The sequence below is a fragment of the Lepisosteus platostomus genome, chromosome 2 (assembly GCF_059453375.1).
Source record: "Lepisosteus platostomus isolate fLepPlt1 chromosome 2, fLepPlt1.hap1, whole genome shotgun sequence".
Taxonomy (NCBI): domain Eukaryota; kingdom Metazoa; phylum Chordata; class Actinopteri; order Semionotiformes; family Lepisosteidae; genus Lepisosteus; species Lepisosteus platostomus.
In genome coordinates, this window is record NC_142612.1 from 9,176,042 (window position 1) to 9,197,572 (window position 21,531).

The window sequence follows — 21,531 nt, forward strand, 5'->3', positions numbered from 1 at the left end:
ATGTTCTGATGAGATGTCGGGTCATACTGTATAAGCAATAATCTTACAATTTCTAAAAATGAATTTGTGGCGCAGATGAATGTTCAGGCCCTTTTTGACATTGCAGTATATTGCACAGAACTGAGACTTCAGAAACATCTGCTAGTTATTTACGTCTCAGTATTGCATAGTTTTGGAGTTTATTTTTTCCCTGACAGGGTTTGGGAAAGGGAGTGAGATTTGGGGCATGGCTCCCACCCCACAAATCAGTCATTTTAATTTTCTGGGAGAACCCAGAAGATTTCTCAGAAGATGTACACTTAATAGTTTCTGCCATTACAGGGTAATGAAATTACTGATGAATAAAGCAAATGATCATGGGCCAAGTTTCAGATTCTCTCTGTATTCTGATATACCATAATATACAAAAGCCTGTTGCTGGAACTGTTTTTTTTGTACAATAAAACAGAACTAGGCCTTTACTTAACCTGAAATGTGTTCTTGTTTTTTTTTTGTTCAGGGATGCTCTGGGTGTGGCAAATGTGACTGCAGTGGTGTGAAAGGGGAGAAGGTAAGTACCCTGTGTGTATGTCTCACCATTTACCCTGTTACTACTGCTGCTGTTTCAGCCATTGAATTGAGTCATTTCTAATTGGCAAACGAAGGAAAGTCTGAGTCATGTAAAAATGTACAAACTGTTGTTCAACAATTTAAGACTTTAAGCATTGTAAGGTTTTCTTTGGTGCTTCCTATCTCACAAATCCCATTCAACATTTGACAAAATTCACATGGATCAATGCAGTGTCAAAATGAAAGGTGCAAAGAAACATGTGGAGGTTAAATTGAAGCTGAATATACTGTAAGGTGTGTAGGCAAAATGATAGTCTAATACATAATTATCCTGCTATTATCCAAATTTAATTACATCAACTGATCACATGAATGATTTGTTAAAATGGGGATTTTGATTTTGATGTTTATTGAGCTCATAACAGTTACAATTCTACCTTTTATCCCATATTTAGCAAGGGTTTAGCAATAATTCTTCACATACTGAGATATGCACTCACTAATTCTGGGAGTAAGATTTCTTATTTCACTTCCATTAGCTTTTAACACAGAAGTAACCAGTCGACCACATTCAGGAAATCCAGATAGATTCGTTCAAGCCTGCACCAATCAGACTGATGTCTGAGATTGTTTGTTTATAGTTTAAAACTGTATACCATTCTACTGATGTGCCGTCTTTAAAACACCTGCTGCTATGCTTTTTATGATTTCATATTTCTCTTTTCTCCTGTTGTAATCCTTTAAATTATATAAGAAACTTCATTTATCTGTGAACAATTAACTCCATGCACATGGGAAACTGAAAATGAGGTGCTGAAATGAAGTGGGCTGAGGTGGTAAAAGATGCTGTTTAGCAGCTGAACAGAAGAACACCATGCCAAATCGGGCATTTGCAGAGAAGGATGATGTTCTGTATGCTGAATTCCATTCCCCCTGCTTAACATCAACAGGTCTTTTTGCTGTCTTCAAGCCTCAAGTACATACAGTAACTTTTGAATACCGATCTTTGGCTCTGCTGCCTTTGTTTACATATAATAGTGGAAATGACTAACCTAAAACTGGAGGGAGCAGCAGGTCTGACGGTGGTGTTATGTGTCTGCTTGTGAATATGGAAAATTACTTTTTTGTTTTACAAAAGGACCTGTACCAGGTAACATTTCTTCAAAACAGAAAAAAATGTCCTCGTAGTAAGGAATGATCTTGGGAGTCTTGTGTTCAGTTACCTAAAGAGCAGCTTCTCTATTTTGAAGAAAATCATGCTTCAGAAATAAAAGTAACATCCAAGGCTCCATGCTTCATTGTCATGTCTTTTATGTCATGTTTTACATTTTTCTCCATCAGAATCCCAGAGCTTTGTCTTCTGGGGAATGTATTTGCTCTCTGGTGGTGTGTGCATTCCTCCACCCCCAGAAGTTGTATGGGTACTCTGGCGTTTAGCCCAGTTCCCATGTACTGTATAATTTCAAGCAATATTTTCCCTCAATTGGAAAGAATTTGTTCTTTGTGTCTGGAAGTGTTTTAGGAACGCAGTATGGGAGAGAGCTAGGAACAGAAGCCCATGACAATGTGCATTTGTCTGCACCATTGCCAAATTAAATAGATGAAAAAATCAGATGCTAAACCATGAGAAAACAAAAATACAGCTACCTTGGAATTTTACATTTGTGTCCATTAACCCAAAATGTACAGTATATTCAGACGTAGCAAGAAAGAAATACTATGTAAAAAATAACTTTATTAACATAATTAATTATGTTATTAATAACATTTTTATTTTGAAATATTAATCAAATGATGAAAACCTTCCCTCCACCATTATAAAGGCTTTTTATATATGCACCATTTAAGACTTTAATTTTAATTCATATGGCATACTTCATGCAGAAAAAAATAAAATTGGAATTTATATGATATACCTCAAACACGTGTAGAGTGAACATATATACGCAGTATATAAAGAGAATGTGAAGTCTGGCTTGCTGTTTTACAATGCTAGTTGTTCCTTGTAACATACAGTACATATGTACAATAGTTTCATTGGTCAATGCCAGCTACTGAACTGTGTGTCACACTGATGTGATCTGATAAAAGCAAAACAGCTGTCCATGGCTGCTAACTTTATACAGTATATACAAAATAGAATGAAATGTTTAAACATTCAAAGCAGACCCCACCTTTACTGAACTGTATGGTATATGATTCTGAATTTTTAGAGCATACCATTACTACCGTGAAGAAATCTCAATGAGTAGGAAAGTTTCATTCTTCATGTATTTTAAAGTATGACAACATGCTTTGTTCTTATTGTATTTTGGCTTCATTCACTTTTGGAGATTGCTTTTTTTAAATAAAAGAATTGGTCTTATATAATTACTGAAGTGTATAGGTCTTTTTTACAATGTGAATTTATATAGTTCCTCAGTGCTTACTGTTTGAACTATTGTAATACCGAGCATTCTGCTTTTGAGATTCCTTGGCCAAAAGCTGAAATGGGACTATACAGCAGAAAATGTTCAGCAGGATGGATTGTGTAAACCACAGCACCACCAAGTGTCAAATTGAGGAACCTGTCTTTTTCTGCCATAATGTACATCATGAGAAAACTACCTGTGTTTAATAAGAATTCTGACAATCTGAAGCTCATTCTGAAATCGCATGGTGTAAAGCAGGAATACATCCCTGGATGGGACGCACATGGTCAATTTAGAGCCGCCAAATAATCCAGCCAGCTTGTGTTTGTTAGGTGGGCAGGAACTGAAGCATCTGGGAAAATATCACATGAACACAATGATAGGAACACAGGGCGGACATGCAGACCACACTTAGAGGGTGTCCCAGTCCGGAATCCACACCCAGACCCAGCTGGGAATTCTACCATAAAAAAGATATTTGTTCTACATTTGTTAACCGGTTGCCTTCCTTGATTTGAAATGTAGGCATACAGACTCCGAAGGTGAAATATGTATGAATTGTTTCAGGCTTTTCTGCCAGTTCCTTGAAAAACTCTCTTCTCTCTTTGTCTCTCAAAGGGTGAAAGGGGATTTCCAGGACTGCAAGGTAATATGGGGTTTCCTGGAATGCAGGGCCATGAAGGTCCCCCTGGTCCAATGGGCCCTAAAGTAAGTGAGCCGAGTCGACTGCTTCATTTCTGTCACGCCCTCCACAGCTGGAGGGCGCTCTTGGTCTGTCCTGTTCCCTGTTTCCCTGTGCTTTACTTGTTCTTCCGGTGTGTCTTGTTGTCTGGGGCTTAATATTTCCGGGTCTTCCTATCCTCCTCGCTCGGCATTGGGATCGGTTGTCGAGAGGCTCGCCTCACCAGGTCGCCCCACGTCTGCTACCTGAGGGCTTATGTCTCGTTCCGACTCCACCCGATACCTTGAGCCCAGAACGAACCCTCTCATTTGCTCCGTTCCTACCGCTACGCATAGGGTCCTCCTGTCTCGCCGGTCTCTCGCCACGGCTAGCCCCCCGCTCCCTTGCCAATTTCTTTTTGTGTCATCTTGCTTTCTCACAATGCCAAAATAAAAGCATACAAGAGTTCCATGGTATTAGAAGTTATTACTTCAGGTGTCACGGCTGAATCGAGGATTTAAAGACATGTAAATAAACTTCTGGAGCAGTGCTAATGAAAATCACACAACATTCAACAATGTTTAAATATACTGCGTCCAGAGCAGGTGAGCAATACAGTGAAAAAATTATATTTTTTTATACAGAATTGCTACCTTAACATGTTGGACTTGTTAATCATTTGTGTTAACCTCACAATAATCGGATAATTAATAGCTCCCAATGAAGTTTTGTTAAATAACACAGTAGTTCAAAGAACGCCAATTAGTAAACAATCTAAGAAGTGCTGACTGAAGAGACATGTCTGGGGAAATATGTGTGAAAAAGTACTGTTTCTGCCAGCTCTTGTCTTTCAAAAGGAAGAAAAATATCTTAAAAACAGTTATGGTGAGGCCACATTGACATCTCTAACAGTTACCTGGATTTGTGAGTGAACTTCCGTGGTTGCAGCACCTTGCTGTTTCTGAAGTGACAGTGAGGTAGACAGAGAATACGTTTTACCATCTGGCCAATATGAGTTGACATGTAAATTCAGCATCAGAAGGCAAATGTGTGAAATAGAAAAATCTTGGGCTTATACAGTACATGAAAGGCATTTCTGCACTGGTATAATGACCTATGTTCTGCTGGGACTACTCAATATTGCCAACAAGCTTACTTTAGCAGATTCAGATCCAGCTTTCATAACCGACTTCACAGCTAATTAAAAAAAAAATAAACCTTTTAAAATACTGGATGCAGACATACTGTACATTTGCTTCTGGATCTGAGTGACCATATGGCTCCATGACTTGTAACACTCATCAGCTGGTTATACAGCATATTCCTGCCTAACAAGTTCAAAGACCCATTTCACCAAAGGTGTACTACTTATCTTTAAATTTAATGTTCTTTTGTTTGGGAGTAATTCCCAAAAAACTGTTCTGTTTAAAGGTTTTTCTACTTAAGTATTGAATTATATGGTCACTTGGTTTATGAAGTACATTTTGAAAGATCAAGGCTATTTTATCTTAGGTTGGAGTCATTTTAAGTAGCAGTTCTAGACTTGTTTCTTCCCAATTGTAACTGAACATTTGTTGTCTGAGTGAAATTCAGATTTTTGACCTTTGAATTTTATACCTACAGGGTGATACTGGTGAGCCAGGAATGCCAGGTCTTAAAGGAATCCGCGTAAGAACAATCAGAATAAACCTCTCTTTAAACTGTTTTTGAAAACTCCCATTTTCTGTTTTCGAAAATGCTTTTTCTGCTACAGTATATTTGTGTAAGATGTGGAAATTCATATGATATTGATTTTTGCAGTTAATTGCTGCTCTATTACATTTGATACATTTGATAGTATATCAAGCTACAGTATGACATTTACATTTTTTAAGTTTTAAAATTCTCGCAGTACTGAATCTTAACTTTTTGTTCATTTTAAAATACTAGACATAATCATGAATTTGCTTTTGATGCTAATGCTAGTCTGAAACAATTAATTATGTTTTTTGTACCTGGTGTCCATATGCGTGCCTGTATAAATGTCTGTTCTTATTTGCACATTATGTTTTCATGGAAATCATATATTATATTCAAGTAACTGAAGTGAATTAATTCTCAGATGACAAAATGATCAACTGTTTTACAGGGACCAACGGGTCTTGCTGGATTTCCAGGAAACCCAGGCCTTCCAGTAAGTGAGGAATCACATGAGTTGTGATTTTACATGTAGAATATAGTCTATACAGTATATTAGAATATATAGATATACTTGCTTCATAGGTTTTAACAGTGCAAAGTAAATTTTACTTTCATTTATGTACAGTATGTGTTGAATTTTTTCTGTTTATATCAACTTGTTTGACAGGGTATTCCAGGACAAGATGGCCCTCCTGGTCCACCTGGAATTCCAGGGTGCAATGGGACAAAAGTATGTTGGAAAATTCATTTTGTTTTTCGCTTAGCGCAAAGAAGTAAACATTTCATGTTTGGGGCAGGTCTTTTCGCAAAAGGGATTCTCCAGATTTTTTTAATTTTTAAAAACTTTATTTTTTAGTGGGTTTGTAATGAGAGTCTTCATGTGCACAGTAGTGGACGGATTCATGCCTTACACTTTTCCGGACAACAAGAATTTCCATTATATAATTTCACGAAATATTATAGTAGGCTCATGCCTATGCTACACAACAAACCCCTCTAGAAATCTGTTTGTCATGGGTGAGTGAGCAGAAGATTATCCTGGGATCTTTTTATTCAGTTTTTGCCTTAACAGCCCGCCTGGATTTCTCTCTTGGACAAGGAACAAGACATTCATGACCGCTCCCTCCTTTTCTCTTCACTTTTTCACTGAAGTTTTGACTCCAACAGTTAGGAAAGATCCCGCCTATAAAAGACAAAGGGACTCAGCATGTCGTATAATTATATGCTGATGATGTTTTGCTATTTCTGCCTGACAACCCAGAATGTACTGTACGTTTAGTACGTTCAGTTCATTCACAGTCAGATTCATACTGTTTGCACAAAGCATTACCTTGGGATAGCTCATACAAACCTATAGTACAGTACATGTGCTCTGGGAAAGCTTGAAAATTGCTGAATTGTAGTTTTGTGTATCTTGGATACGGTGACAAATGTTAGACGTTGTAAAACCACCTGAGCCACATTTACTTAATTTGTACGATGATTCTTCCTTTCCTGCCCCTGTTGAAAAGCATGTGTTAACGGCATGTTGGAATTGATATTGACCGTCTTGCTGTGTTTTAGCCTGATACCTTGCAAGCTCAGAGCAGAATACTCTGCTATTGATAGAACATCGATTTTTTTGTATAACGGAGTAATGACTTTCTAGCACATTTTGTGTACGGGCAATGTGACAGAACTGGAGCTCTGTGGATTTCAAATGGTGATGTATTTTACAGGGTGAAAGAGGCTTTGATGGAATCCCTGGTTTACCAGGACTTCAAGGCCCACCGGTAAGTTGTTACTAGTGATTACACTGTGATCTTTGAAAATTCAATATCTCAAAGTGCCGAACCAATGTCTAATATTAACCTTCTTCTGTGTAATTGTAAGGGTTAATCCAGACAGTTCTACTTCTGAATCCAAGATGCTTTTGTGTTGGAGCATTTGGCCAGTTTTCTCTACAGCTATAAAATGCATTCTTTCCAGTCCATTTCAGCATCAAGTGCTACATGTTTTAAATACTTTCATCCATTATATTGTTCAAGCTTTGCTTCTTTACTAAACATTTAAAACTACATACTATACTGTATATATACTGTATATATATATATTCCATTGGATTTAATTGTCTCAGTTGTCCTTCGTTTTAAAATATATTAAAGTTCTAAATCGTGTAAAAAACCTCTAATTGTGGATGCATTTTCTTTTTCAGGGTATATCTGGAATTCCTGGAATGAAGGTTTATATACTTGGGTCCTTATCGTTTTGATTACAAGTCCTGCACATACAGTATGCACTTTCAGTGTCAGGGAACTTCCTAATTCTAAACTGGCCGATTGACTTGTACACATTTACAGTAGACTTGGGTACAGCTGCCTGCAGTTAAAAAATAACTTCCTACAGCATCTCTCAGATAAATCTTCTGATAAAAGCCTCCATCCCGACTATAGGAAGAGTCCTCTCTGTGAGCACTGTTAATGTGTGTAATTGTTGTTTATCATCTTGCCACAGGACACTAAAATGTGATTTAATTTATCTAACTCATTTGAGTTTCAGTTCCTCAGATGAAATCTAGCAAGCGGCTTGAACAGTCCACAGTCAGAGGGAGACTCAAATATGGTCCTCATCCCTGGTGTGTTGCTACTGTATGAGTGTTATGGTGATAAAAACAACCAAGATTATTGACAATTGGCTATTCCAAGATGATGGGGGCTAAAAAGCAAAAAGAAAGTTGATAAAATAATAAATGCAGGTATACTCAATAAAATTAATTTTAAGAGGTTATTCCTCTTGGTTTAGGTTTTAGTCGCTTTACTAGTCTGTTTTGATATTTGTATTAATTTAAACATTTAGGCAAGTCTCTTACTGCTCAAAAAATGTTAATTCTCAATACTATTACAATAACTACTTGAATGCTATGAATTGACTACTTTATCATTTCCGTACAGGGTGACCCAGGAGAAGTCATTGGTTTCGTTTCGCATAAGGGTGAGAAGGGATTTCCTGGAGTTCCGGGGAATCAGGTAGGTGTAGACTGTACATCCCTGGCTACCCATCACTGCCAAGGCCTTCTACAACATTGTCATAACTGTGAGGTAAAATGTAAATAAAGCTTGAAATTTTTAAGCTATCATGACAGTCCTGTGGCTCCATCTTTTGGTAACAGCTAGAATTACAGCCTGCATTGCAAAACGTCAGATGAACTGGAGTGGATCCAAAGTTCACAAACCTCATCTACTGTAGTTTTACAAATCATGAGCTGTCAACTCCTTCAAATTAGTAGATGCCCGATGCATTTACTCTTATTTTCCTGTTTGCTTTCAAGGTTTAGGATATTTATTTTCTTTTCATCTCAAGTAAGTAACTGTTGATAATTACAATGAAAATAATAATGGTTTAATGAACGTCTCTTCCAGGGCATGAAAGGGTTACCAGGGCTAACAGGTCCAATTGGCCCTCCAGGTCCAGTGGGACCCACAGTAAGTGATCACACTACTGAATAACATTAATAACTACAGTAGTTTGGTGACTTGTTTATCATAACTGGCTTTTATGGATGCCCTAAGAAAATTTAACGTCTTCATTCTTTCCATTACCAATTTAGCCAATCAGAAGTGCCTGACTGCTGTCTTAAACTTACTTTTCATCAATACTTGTCTCCATAGGTTTTTAGTTAAGGAAGCTAAACTTTTCGTTGCTGATTGACTTGAATAAATACTCTTAAACACCAAATGTCTCCTCTGTTGTCCAGAATATAATTTCCTGTTGGCTATTTGTTTGTTTCATCAGGGTCTGCCTGGTCCCCCTGGCCCCCCTGGTCCCCCTGGCGAGGTATGATATTAAACTTTAGCCCTCTATAGATGTTCAATATTATTTGTTTTTTGTCAATTGTGTTTTGATTTCAAGTGTTAACATATAATCTGTTCGGTAGTTAGGTCAGATCCTCTTAAGTGCGATACCCACCTGTTAAGGGAACAGCAAAAAAAGCTAGCTGAGGGAATGGCAGCCTCACTGTGAGGATGTCTGCACTTTGGTGAGGAATGAGCTAGGGAGCTGCTGCAAGAGTGTAGATGGGGAGGTGGGAAGGGTGTGAGAAAGATACACAAAGGGAAGTTTAGGAGGGAAGATATGTATGCATACTGTGAGTAGAAGTAGGTGAGATTAGATTTTGACCTTTCTTCCAGATTTCTGTTAATTACTGTGCTCTATAAAGAGAATATTTATTTTTTTCAGTTGAGTGACGTACTCTCTTTCCAAGGTGCAAAAGGTGAAAAGGTGAGTTAAGAGATGTTGCAAATCTTTGATCATAGTTTGATGTATTTTTTGATAAAACTGTTTTGGTGCTGCATAGGTCAAAAAATTCTCTCTTTTAAAGGGATTATGAACACAGAAATAAATAAATTGATACATTATTCGAAGTTTTTTTTATTCGTGTTCATATGTTGATTGTACACATATGGCCATTCTGAAACAGTGCTTTGAAGTGTAAGTTTGTAACTAATTTTGTCTGTAAACATGCTGTACTTTTTAGAAGCACAAGTAATAAGGAATAAAGATGTCAAAACAGCTGTACAGCATCCCTTCAGCTAGAGTGGAAACTGCAGTATGTGTAGGAGAAAAGTGGAAGTCTTCTTAGCTCCCTAAAATCTTGACTTGCCTCTCAAATATGATTTGGAACTATGAGTATCAAAATTCCTTTAGGGATAAAGGCAGTCAAAACAGTTCACATATAAAAATTAGAAATTAGAAATCTTCACAAGCACATTTTCTTCACACTTCTTCCAGTTTGCTGTCATACACACCAACGTCTGCCTTATACTGTATGGTGCTAGTATTATTTTATTTTAGTTGAGGAAAATTACATTTGTATTTCTTCCATAATTGTTATTTTAGCTAATAATTGAATGCTTATTTGACCTTTATGTCCTTATTTGACATCCAAGTGTAATAAAATGGGCGTTTTGTAGGGAGACCGTGGAGTACCAGGTCCTCCAGGCCAATCAATTATCGATGAACGGACTGGCCCCAAGGTTGTATATGAAATAGGACCGAAGGTAAGGACTTTATCTCAATCCTTTGTGCAATGGATGAATGCATAATTAAGAATCATTCAATAACATAAAAGTGATGTGACTCCTTTATCAGTACAAATATAGAAAATGATTATTATTCTGTGGGAATTTTACAACATTCGCCCTAATACTGTTATCCTGGAAAATCTATTATCTAAGCCATCTGTAACCCTTTTTTGTCTAGGGTGACACTGGCCCAAAAGGTTTAAAAGGGGAAAAAGTAAGTTCATTTTTTTAAATTGTTCAAATCTAAACTTTTACATTTATTGAGAAAAAGATATTTATACATTTAAAAAAATAAGTTTGACTTTTTTCAAATACTTTGTAAATGTTATACACAGATTTACTGAGTAAACGTCTGAACTGCTTTGATTTTAGATTCAAAGTAAATTTTAAATAGACATTGTGGCCCAAAATGCAAAATTTAGTTAATTATAAAAAATTAAAAATTAGTGACTAATTAAACATGTAAGGTTTACCAGTGCCATATTCCTCACATTCTCCAATTTGTTACTGACTGAGCTTAGGAATGTCATCTGCTATTTCAACATGATATCAAAGGCAGGTGGTGCTCAACATAGCATATTAGCCACTGTTTTCTAAGTGTTAGTTTTAGTGGTATGTTTGAAAAGAAAAGGGGGTTATCTAATGCTATTATTATTATTAATTAGTGGCGTCCATTGTTTCTGCAGGGGTACTGTGTTCCACATATGCGTGGTGTTAAAGGTGAACCTGGACCACCCGGATCCAGAGTGAGTACCAAATCTTACTCTTCGTTCTGGTTTATATCATCTGTAAGCACATGCATGTGCTTTATTCCTGGAGACAGCGTTTTATTCTTCAGTGTCGCTGAATTCACTTCAGGAAGGTTTCTTTAAAAACCGAAAGAATACCAGTCGATGAACCTGAGTCTCAATTACATTCTGCAGAATGACCTTGAGAGCAGAGTGGAAAAGAAGAATTAAAGAACCACTTTGTTCAAGGGTGATTATTTACAATGGGGGGTTATTGTGCTGATAAAACCTTGCAGTAAAATTAATCTGTTGTTCCACTTTCATTTAAGAGAGATCATCCTTTTAATACCTATCAATAATTTATTCTGATGCCAATGTTGCCTTTGCCAGAATAGATAAAGAAATCCCATTTAAAAGTTGCATTACTTCAGCTTCAATTCAAAGTGATATCCATGTCTACCTATATTCATGATTCATTGCCAGAATATTGACTTGCATTTTGACCATGATTTACAAGAAACATTACCTGTGGTTGAGAAAGAATAATAAGATTGGAGTTTTCATGTTTGGATGGTGTAAAATCCTAGATTTTTTACTGATTTTACTGTGAAAGAAAATATATTAAGGCATGTTTTACACTTCCTCGTGTCATGTTTAAGAACCGTTCTCATTTTAAGAGCGGCAATCAGATGTTTTACTTGACTTTTATTATTTTTCAATGAACTCATGAATCGTAAATATTAATATTACAGATTAGGTATGGCATTGGATTCTAGAACAGATCAGGTTCTGCATTAGACACTAAGACTGAGAAATAACAATTCCAAACATACAGAAAAATTATTTGTGTAGCCCACATTCAACATTTAGTTAATTATAAAAATGTAAAAATTAATAACTAAAAATGCACATATTCTCTGCACCCCATATTAAAGTAATGAAACTGGATTTGATCTTTCAAATCTGCCTTGTGAAAGTGTACATTTTTACACTGTATTTGTGTTTTAAACATTATTTTTAGTCTTTTGGTCTTCTTTCAATGGGAAAGGAATCATAGTTATTTATGTTCTTGGCAAAAATGTTTTCTTGGATTTGGTCATCTTAAATGCAGCTATTCAAATGGTTATAAAAACACTTCTAAAACATGTACTGGTCTTATCTTGCAGGGTTCCTACAGTACATGTACTGTACAAGAGTTTTATTTACTTTTAATTAAAGCATTAATAATTTCATATTAAAAAACAATTTGGACTCTGTATTTCTTTTTATAAAATATTGTTGAAAACTGGAAAATTAAATGGAACCATTGTTTTTTTGCCTTTTTAAAATAAAAGAAATACCCCAATACTACTGCTGATTTTTCAGCAAATTCATTTTTGTCCTAAAATGTTGTGCAAACAAGGGAGACAGTCTTAGTTCTCAGACACTGATTTGTGTACAAAATAATTAAATCCAGCAGATGTTCTTACTGATTGTATTTATTTTCATTTTCAGGGTAAACCAGGAAAAGAGGGAGAAAACGGAAGTAAAGTATGAAGTGTTTCTCTTTCACACCATATTTACTTTATTTAAAAGACAGGGTATTCCTTTGGTATAACTTTCATTCGTAAAATGTTTATTAACATGATAATCATAATGATAGAATATTCCAAGATGTTTGTAAAATCTGATATTCCACTACGTCCGTGTGTATACAAAGTATCAGAGATCAACATGCTTTTATTAGGAAAGGTTTTGTATTGCATGCTGTATTACTTTAGTCATCAATTGAGTTGCTGGGTTTTTTTATGCGTCCCATACTGACAGTATGTGTGTGCCTGTGGAAATACACCTTTTTATATACTGTACATTCTAGGAACAATACAGTGAAAAATTGAATTGTTTTCTTAGGGTGATCAAGGATATCCAGGATTCCCTGGACCTGGGGGAATGAAGGTAAGATCACATCTCACAAAGTACATGATTTGACATGACCCTCCAAGCGCTCATGGTTGATCAGATGTAGAGGAGTCCATCAGCTGTAGGGTGGTGAAGTCACTAAGCCAGTGGCTCTTTTACTTTACTCCTAGAAGCTTATCAACTTCCTCTGATATTCACCAAGAGCACTTGTCAAAATTCAAAAACACAGCTGACTTTTGGTGTTTTACATTTGGTATCATTACTGCTAAGGCCTGTAAACTGTACATACCCATTTCTTTGTCTTATTATTAAAAAATGTTCACCAGCTCCAACCTATAACTGGGAGAGACTACAGTAAGTCTGCTATGCTGTACGTCAATAATATGTTTCATTTTAGTTCAGTGCTATTCCCATCTTATTTTTCAGAGACTTGTAACTTAAAGTGGGCATCACAACTGATGGCCACTCCAATTAGTGGTGTATGTGGAAATGAATATATTATTCTACTAATAATATATTAGTTTATATTATATTAGTAATATATTAATAACAATAGTTTCTAACCTTTCAATAGTTACAAAATGTACTTGCTACCAATATATACATTTTGTTAAAATCTGTTCACTTACCCTCAATATCAAGACTGTCAAGACTGTCAAAACATAAATATTTCTAACAAAAACCACCACCTATTGAGGACGATTAAATCACAATGTACAGTACATGAGCTCACCAAGGATCCAACAGCAATAGCACCAAGTACAGAGGGTAATTGCCTACATACTGTACAGTTTTATTTTGGAAATAAGGTGCTTATGTACAGTATAATTAGGTATTTTTGGATGATCATTGCAAAGTTATACAATGAATGCACATTTATTATATTTCAAGGGTATAATCCTTTTTGTTTTCCTTTTGGTTCTAGGGTGAGAAAGGTGAAAGTGGACCACCTGGATTTGTAAGTGTGTTTGAAAATGTCAAATTAGACTATGGATGTTGACTTACTTGGGCAGTTAGGTTAAATTAACTTTTCATGTAGTATTCCTTTCACTTAAAGCAGATCAGGTAATATGCTGAAGAGTGAGAATAGCAAGACAACCATGCAGACATTCACAAATGGTTTCTTCTGTTGGGGAAGGTGCTACCAAATTTATAGTCCATTTATAGTATGGTCACATTCTCTAAATGCATGTACATTATTAAGAACACACAAAATAAACGGTGATTTTGGAAACAAAGCATTAAAATATGTTAAAATATAACTTACTAAATATAACTTACTAAAGTAATTTAACTAGAAACATCAAAATGTAGAAGTACTGTACCTTTCAAAAATCTAAAGTGTACATTTTATGTAGCATTGTATCCGAAAAGAAGGCTGCAGATTTCATTTAATTCATCATCATGCGTGCTCAAAACTAAGTGAAAAATATTGTTCAGCATTCGTTCTGATCGCTCCCTAATACTTCTCCTCAGTTAATCTGACCTCCATTTCCATGCGTGTTGGTAAACAAAAAATCTTGCTAGGAAATAATCTGTTAGAGGACAATGTGAAAAGAAAACATACTGTAATATTAATCTCAAGGAAAATCTGGGATGTAGAAAGTGTGCTTTACATTCTGTTTAGGGACACGGAGAACCTGGACCTCCTGGGTTTCCTGGGAGATCTGGTGAAAAAGGAGAACGAGGTATCTAATCTTGACCTTTTCACAATGCTTTAATTTTCGACTGCTTTTACCGTGACAAAATATATGTTATCTTCAGCTGATTCGATTTAGATTTGATAACATGACTTCTAAATTTTTCTGGCTAGACAGGGGTAGTTTGTTTTCAGATTTCTGTTTCTCATACAATTGCACGCCACCTTATATCACAAATGTTGTTCTAACCATGCTGAAATATTTTTAAGGTTTTCCTGGTCCTCAAGGAGATGCAGGTCCACCAGGTAATATACACTTCCATTTTTTATTTTTTTCCTGTTACTTAAATAATACTAATAAATGTGTATCCTTTAAGAAACTATTCTTAATATTTCTAGACCCCATTTAGCATTTTCATAACAGGTTTTTTTTTTATATCAACTGCCTGCTGTAATGTATGAGTATGGAGCAAGTCAGTGGAGAACAAATTCTCATTGACAATGTTGACCTAGGGGCGCTATCTACGAACATAATAAAGGTTACAAATGAGAGGACACCATTCTGCCCATTTTGTGCATTTGGTGGTTACTGTAGTAGTTAATTGATCAAAGAATCTCTTCCTGCCATTTCCTGAAAGATGCCAACACATTGGCTTCAACCTCATGGCTGGCTAGCTTATTCCATATATATACTCCTACTAGCCTTTGGGTATCGAAGTACCCCTTATTCTCACTTTGTGTTTGTGTGTCTTTGCTCAATTTTTGATTTTTTTTTATACTTATATCAGGTTCTGTTGTAGTTTTCTCTGTTCAAGACCACAAAGGTTAATTTATTTTATTGCATCAGTGTACAACATTCCTTGAAGTTCTGAAATGCATCTGGTTGCTCTTCTCTGGACTGATTCTAGAGCAGCAATATACAGTATATACAATATTGTATGCCAAAGGGGATTTACTGGAGCAATGAATACCTATAGCTATAAAGGAAATCTTTTTGTATTTTGTAATATGCAAATTGTTGTTTGCATCATGATTGTAAAGTACATTAGTTGTAGCAAAATGTACATAATTATAAGCAAATAGAAGTCACTTCCATTATATCAATGTACAGTATAAAACTGTTTTAGAATCTTGCCTGGTCTTAGTACTGTAGTACTGTTAGTAAATGCTATAGTGCAGTCTAACATAGTATGACTGCTTAACTGTTTTAAGCACAATTCAAACTGAAATGTTGTTTATTTGTGTTTGCAAGGCTTAAGTCTCCAAGGGCCCCCTGGTCCTCCAGGGTTTCCAGGGGAATCTGGTCAGAAGGGTGATCGAGGATCTCCTGGAGAATCACTTCCTGGTCAAAGAGGTCAAGATGGATTGCCAGGGCCCCCTGGTCCCCCAGGGCCTTTAGGTACTGGAAGAACCACTAACACCTTTGCACAAAATCCTCAGCTCAGCAGAAGAGTATTTTCTTTGTTTTTTTCAACTTATTGTTTAGTTATTATGGTAAAAGAAGTAATGTACCATCTTTCAGGTAACTGCATTTTGTTTTAAAACATTTTTTAATGACACATTAACTCCTGTAAAGCGATCTTTACACTAAAACAAATTTGTTTCAAAAAGATTTCCTTTAAATCACGAATCTTTCGGTCTTTAGATGAATGTGAGAATAACCTATGATTAAACTGCCATACTGTATAATAAATGGGGACAGTGAGGAGTATTGATTACTTTAATGATTAAATTGTTTCTGTAAAATGTATTTTGCTTGATAAATGTAGATGTATACCAGTGGTAAACATCTCAGAAAAAACATAATAAATCCTCCACTCCAGTCAACTTGACATTTCAACAATATTTATGGTTTTGTTTCACAGTAAGAGTAATTTTTTATTTTCCTTTTTTTGCCAAAGGGGTAGAATGTAGTGTTTCAATAGGCCCATCTGGTCCCCCTGGACCAAGAGGATTTCAAGGCGAGATGGGCCAGAAAGGTACGTCAATAAATATAACCAGCATTCTGCAAATCAAACAATTAAAAAACTGGACTGCTTCAAAGAGCTCTCTCTCCAAATGGTACATTAGGTCAACACATTTGAACTCTATCAGAGCTGCACCAGGATAGTCTGGTTGACAATAGTTCTATGACCTAAAGTTCTCAACAATGAGGCAACCAAAAAACCAGACCAGTTAACACTCTGCTGTCAGAGCAGATTGAACTCCATGATCCAGATATTACCAAGCTTGGGTCAAATCATTAGCGAGGTATGACCAGGATTCCTCATGCAAGGGTTCACAATTGTCCAGTCCTAATGATCAGAAGGTATGACTGGAATTAGTGTTCTTTGTGAAATAATGACACCTGCAGTGTCCTGGGTACTGACATCAGTGAGAGATGTGCTACTCCTCCTGGTTGCCTCTAACTCGTTAGTAAGGTATTGTGGTGATTACAAGGTATTATAGGATGAACAGTCTCATGGGTTGAAAGAGATTATCTGCCAAAGCCCCTCTTGCAGGACAAGAGTCATTGCTATTAACTGAGACACAAAGAAACAGTTGCTGATGCCAAATTAATTGGGACAAAAATGAAAAATAAAAAAATTTTAAAACGCATTGCACTGAACGAAAAACATGCCATTTTATACAGGCTTGATATCGGAAAAGCACTGCATTTCATTTCCCATGTTTAAGCAACTATACTACCATTATGATGTTATTGACATAATAATATGTCATAATCATATTGACATCTTATTCTCATGAACAACATTAGAATGCTAAAATGAATCCTTAATCTTTACATGCATTTTTTCTTTATAGTATGTATAAAGTAACATAGTAACAAGCATGTATTTCCTGAGTTATATTTCTGTGGCTGTAATGAAACAACATGAAATATGTAGTATTTATGCAGAAAACAGAATTATTAGTAATAACAGTAATTACATTAAGTTGACATTGAGAATAAAGTACCTGCTTTCTAGAGGTTTTAACTCAAAATAATTAATACAATAATAGAAATAATAGACCGTAGACGATGTAGGGTGGTGGATGTAGTTGAGAAGATGCGAGAGGCGAGGTTACGGTGATATGGACATATCATGAGGAGGGACGTTGAGGAAGTAACAAAGAGGGTAATGGAATTTGAGGTGGAAGGTAACAGGGGAAGAGGCAGGCCTAGAAAGAGATGGATAGATTGTGTGAGAAAAGATATGGAGGTATGTGAAGTGAGTGAGGAAGATGTGCTTGACAGAGACAAGTGGAGAAGAGCAACCAAAGCAGCTGACCCCAGGACAGTCTGGGACTAAGCCTGTGAAAAAAAAAGAAGAAGAAGAATAGAAATAATAGACACACAACTAAAGTGTAGTTTGAACCCAGACATGTTAAATTGTTTTATATTTGCAAGGCCAGGTTGTGTTATTGGGAGCTGAAATGCAATGAAAGCAGGCAGTAATAGATTTATTTTTCTCACATCTTCTCGCTCGATAATCGTATTTCTTACAGGAGACAAAGGAGACACCTGTACCAACTGTATAGCCTCTGGACCATCTGGGCCTCCTGGACCTCAAGGCCCTGATGGACAGCAAGGTGAGGCAAAAGCCATCTGGAGCACATTTTTCAGAAAAAGGGAACTTTTTTCCACGTGATATAAATTATGATCTCAGAACTACTCACCCTATACTCATCCGAGGTCTCTTTATGAGAATGTCTTTCCTATCTTTCATTATGTCTTTCAAATAAAAAAAAAGTGGTGAGAAGATCTCTGTTAACAGATGTATGGGGTGGGGCTGATCTACACATCCAATAGTGAAACTGGACCCCTTGAGGGATGATGTATTTATTTTTTCTAATCTGCAACTTTCAGGTATTTTTGTGTTCAGACCCCTCTACTCCAATTTTAAACACACAAATATTTCGCTTCTTGATAACCCTTTTATCAGCCCAGGTAGACTAGGATGGCAGCTAAGATTTCTGAAAAAGAAACATGTTCATGCAAGTTGCTCTCAACAGTATTTAAGCCATTAGTGAAACTGCTCGCTTGTAATACTTATTTTTTTCTTTACAGTCAACCAATTTATATTTGTGATCATGAAATGAATATGTTTATTTCTGTCTAATTCCATGCAAAAAGTTGATCATAATAAAACAAAAGCACACTTTTTGTTCAACCCAGTGATTTCTAGTCACCATACTGTAAGTATAGGGACAGATTCACAAGTAAATTTCTGAATATAAAAGTCATTTTTTGCATCACTGTTGAGTTTACTCATTCCAATGTTGAATTGGATTTAAATCTGGAAATTGACTGGGTCGGTCTAAGATTTTCCATATTTTCTCTTGACAAAGGGATAGTATAGCGCTTTGACCAATGAACTCTTATTCTTGTACCCAGGCCCCTGGAAAACAGTTACAACATACAGTAACAACAGTTTCTCAGAACCAGTGTGTTTGTTAGTATTTGTTGTGTTTACACCACTTTTTAGTGAAAAGATGCACCTTATTGTCATTTTTCTGTTTGTGTCAATAACAGGTTATCCAGGGCAGCCAGGTAGGAAGGGGGAGAAAGGTTCAGCAGGATTACCAGGTCTTCGAGGATACCCCGTGAGTTAACTAGGATTAAGATTTCAGATGTCCCAATTTATTGTTACTGGGCTGCTTGTCTATCTTTGCGTTTACTATCATTTGCAGGGCGATAATGGTGCTCCAGGGCTGATTGGAAATCCTGGTGCGAAAGGCGAACCTGGTGATGTCGCTTTTAGTCCTGACCTGAAGGGTGAGAAGGGTGAACGAGGTTTTGACGGTGTCCCTGGACTTCCTGGTAAAGACGGGTTGCCAGGAAGAGACGGCATTCCTGGACCTCCTGGTCCTAAAGGACAACCTGTGAGTACAACCAGGAGATTGTTTCGGTAATCATTGGCATTGAATAGTTTATACCACAGTAGTTTCTTCATAATAAGGAGGAAGGACATGAGTCTGTGAAATTACTAGATAGAAGACGAAAACTACAAGCAGCTTGAATTTTAAGAAAACCAAAATGTTGAGAGGGCTTACTCAGGAACCCCACACCCTTAGCAATATTTAAATTCCGATCTCTAGATTAAAGTACTAAAATGATACCTCTCAAATTGAAGTTGATCATGAGTAGTTTGTGGTACTGTGTAGGACACATGGACAGAAAATGGTGGTAAAGTTGCATTTGTGGTGTATGCAGGAAGTTGGGCAGTATTGTAATTGCACTGCATCAAATCTTCCAAGTGTAGTATCTTTGAACTCCTAAACAGATTTTAGTGTGCAGTGTGATGAAACCTCAAGTTTCTTCTCAACTGGTGGTAGCTGTACAACAGTACAACAGTACAATAGTAGTAATTTAAAGTAATCTCTGTTCATCCAGAAACCCCTTTTCAACATACTGTATGTTAATTGCTTTGCCAATAGAATGATGCCTACAGTACCTGCAGTATTATAATCTAGGATTAGTGGTTTCTGTACAGGAGCGGTTTATGGTAAAAAATGTGATAAGATTCTTATTGTATCTCATGATAAGAAAATAGTAACCTTAAGTTATAGAGGAACTTTTGCGACCATATTTCAATTACAGTGCCTTGCGAAAGTATTCGGCCCCCTTGAACTTTTCAACCTTTTGCCACATTTCAGGCTTCAAACATAAAGATATAAATTTTTTATTTTATGTGAAGAATCACCAACAAGTGGGACACAATTGTGAAGTGGAACGAAATCTATTGGATTTTTGAAACTTTTTTAACTAATAAAAAAATGAAAAGTGGGGCGTGCAAAATTATTCGGCCCCCTTGCGTTAATACTTTGTAGAGCCACCTTTTGCTGCGATTACAGCTGCAAGTCGCTTGGGGTATGTCTCTATCAGTTTTGCACATCGAGAGACTGAAATTCTTGCCCATTCTTCCTTGCAAAACAGCTCGACCTCAGTGAGGTTGGATGGAGAGCGTTTGTGAACAGCAGTTTTCAGCTCTTTCCACAGATTCTCGATTGGATTCAGGTCTGGACTTTGACTTGGCCATTCAAACACCTGGATACGTTTATTTGTGAACCATTCCTTTGTAGATTTTGCTGTATGTTTGGGATCATTGTCTTGTTGGAAGATAAATCTCCGTCCCAGTTTCAGGTCTTTTGCAGACTCCAACAGGTTTTCATCCAGAATGGTCCTGTATTTGGCTGCATCCATCTTCCCCTCAATTTTAACCATCTTCCCTGTCCCTGCTGAAGAAAAGCAGGCCCAAACCATGATGCTGCCACCACCATGTTTGACAGTGGGGATGGTGTGTTGAGGGTGATGAGCTGTGTTGCTTTTACGCCAAACATATCGTTTTTGCATTGTGGCCAAAAAGTTAGATTTTGGTTTCATCTGACCAGAGCACCTTCTTCCACATGTTTGGGGTGTCTCCCAGGTGGCTTGTGGCAAACTTTAGACGAGACTTTTTATGGATATCTTTGAGAAATGGCTTTCTTCTTGCCACTCTTCCATAAAGGCCAGATTTGTGCAGTGTAAGACTGATTGTTGTCCTATGGACAGACTCTCCCACCTCAGCTGTAGTTCTCTGCAGTTCATCCAGAGTGATCATGGGCCTCTTGGCTGCATCTCTGATCAGTCTTCTCCTTGTCTGAGCTGAAAGTTTAGAGGGACGGCCAGGTCTTGGTAGATTTGCAGTGGTCTGATACTCCTTCCATTTCAAGATGATCGCTTGCACAGTGCTCCTTGGGATGTTTGAAGCTTGGGAAATCTTTTTGTATCCAAATCCGGCTTTAAACTTCTCCACAACAGTATTACGGACCTGCCTGGTGTGTTCCTTGGTCTTCATGATGCTCTCTGCGCTTTCAACAGAACCTTGAGACTATCACAGAGCAGGTGCATTTATACAGAGACTTGATTACACACAGGTGG

General features: G+C 36.8%; 1 protein-coding gene across 2 annotated transcripts in view; it reads left to right on the forward strand.

Moving 5' to 3' along the window:
• The window catches only part of col4a1 (collagen, type IV, alpha 1), an 87,666-nt gene that overhangs the window by 34,994 nt on the left and 31,141 nt on the right, over positions 1-21,531 (forward strand). The window contains exons 2-25 of one of the 2 annotated variants that reach the window (XM_088597030.1): positions 500-550; positions 3,579-3,668; positions 5,245-5,289; positions 5,750-5,794; positions 5,969-6,031; positions 7,020-7,073; positions 7,496-7,522; positions 8,232-8,306; positions 8,700-8,762; positions 9,073-9,114; positions 9,517-9,558; positions 10,251-10,337; positions 10,540-10,575; positions 11,048-11,107; positions 12,584-12,619; positions 12,980-13,024; positions 13,914-13,946; positions 14,616-14,676; positions 14,898-14,933; positions 15,880-16,026; positions 16,529-16,606; positions 18,117-18,200; positions 19,144-19,214; positions 19,302-19,493. In XM_088597030.1, coding sequence (XP_088453156.1) covers positions 500-550; positions 3,579-3,668; positions 5,245-5,289; positions 5,750-5,794; positions 5,969-6,031; positions 7,020-7,073; positions 7,496-7,522; positions 8,232-8,306; positions 8,700-8,762; positions 9,073-9,114; positions 9,517-9,558; positions 10,251-10,337; positions 10,540-10,575; positions 11,048-11,107; positions 12,584-12,619; positions 12,980-13,024; positions 13,914-13,946; positions 14,616-14,676; positions 14,898-14,933; positions 15,880-16,026; positions 16,529-16,606; positions 18,117-18,200; positions 19,144-19,214; positions 19,302-19,493 — 1,563 coding nt within the window. Of the gene's footprint in view, positions 1-499; positions 551-3,578; positions 3,669-5,244; positions 5,290-5,749; positions 5,795-5,968; positions 6,032-7,019; positions 7,074-7,495; positions 7,523-7,545; positions 7,916-8,231; positions 8,307-8,699; positions 8,763-9,072; positions 9,115-9,516; positions 9,559-10,250; positions 10,338-10,539; positions 10,576-11,047; positions 11,108-12,583; positions 12,620-12,979; positions 13,025-13,913; positions 13,947-14,615; positions 14,677-14,897; positions 14,934-15,879; positions 16,027-16,528; positions 16,607-18,116; positions 18,201-19,143; positions 19,215-19,301; positions 19,494-21,531 lie in introns of those variants that run through there. The other variant, XM_088597037.1, reaches the window with a different exon arrangement.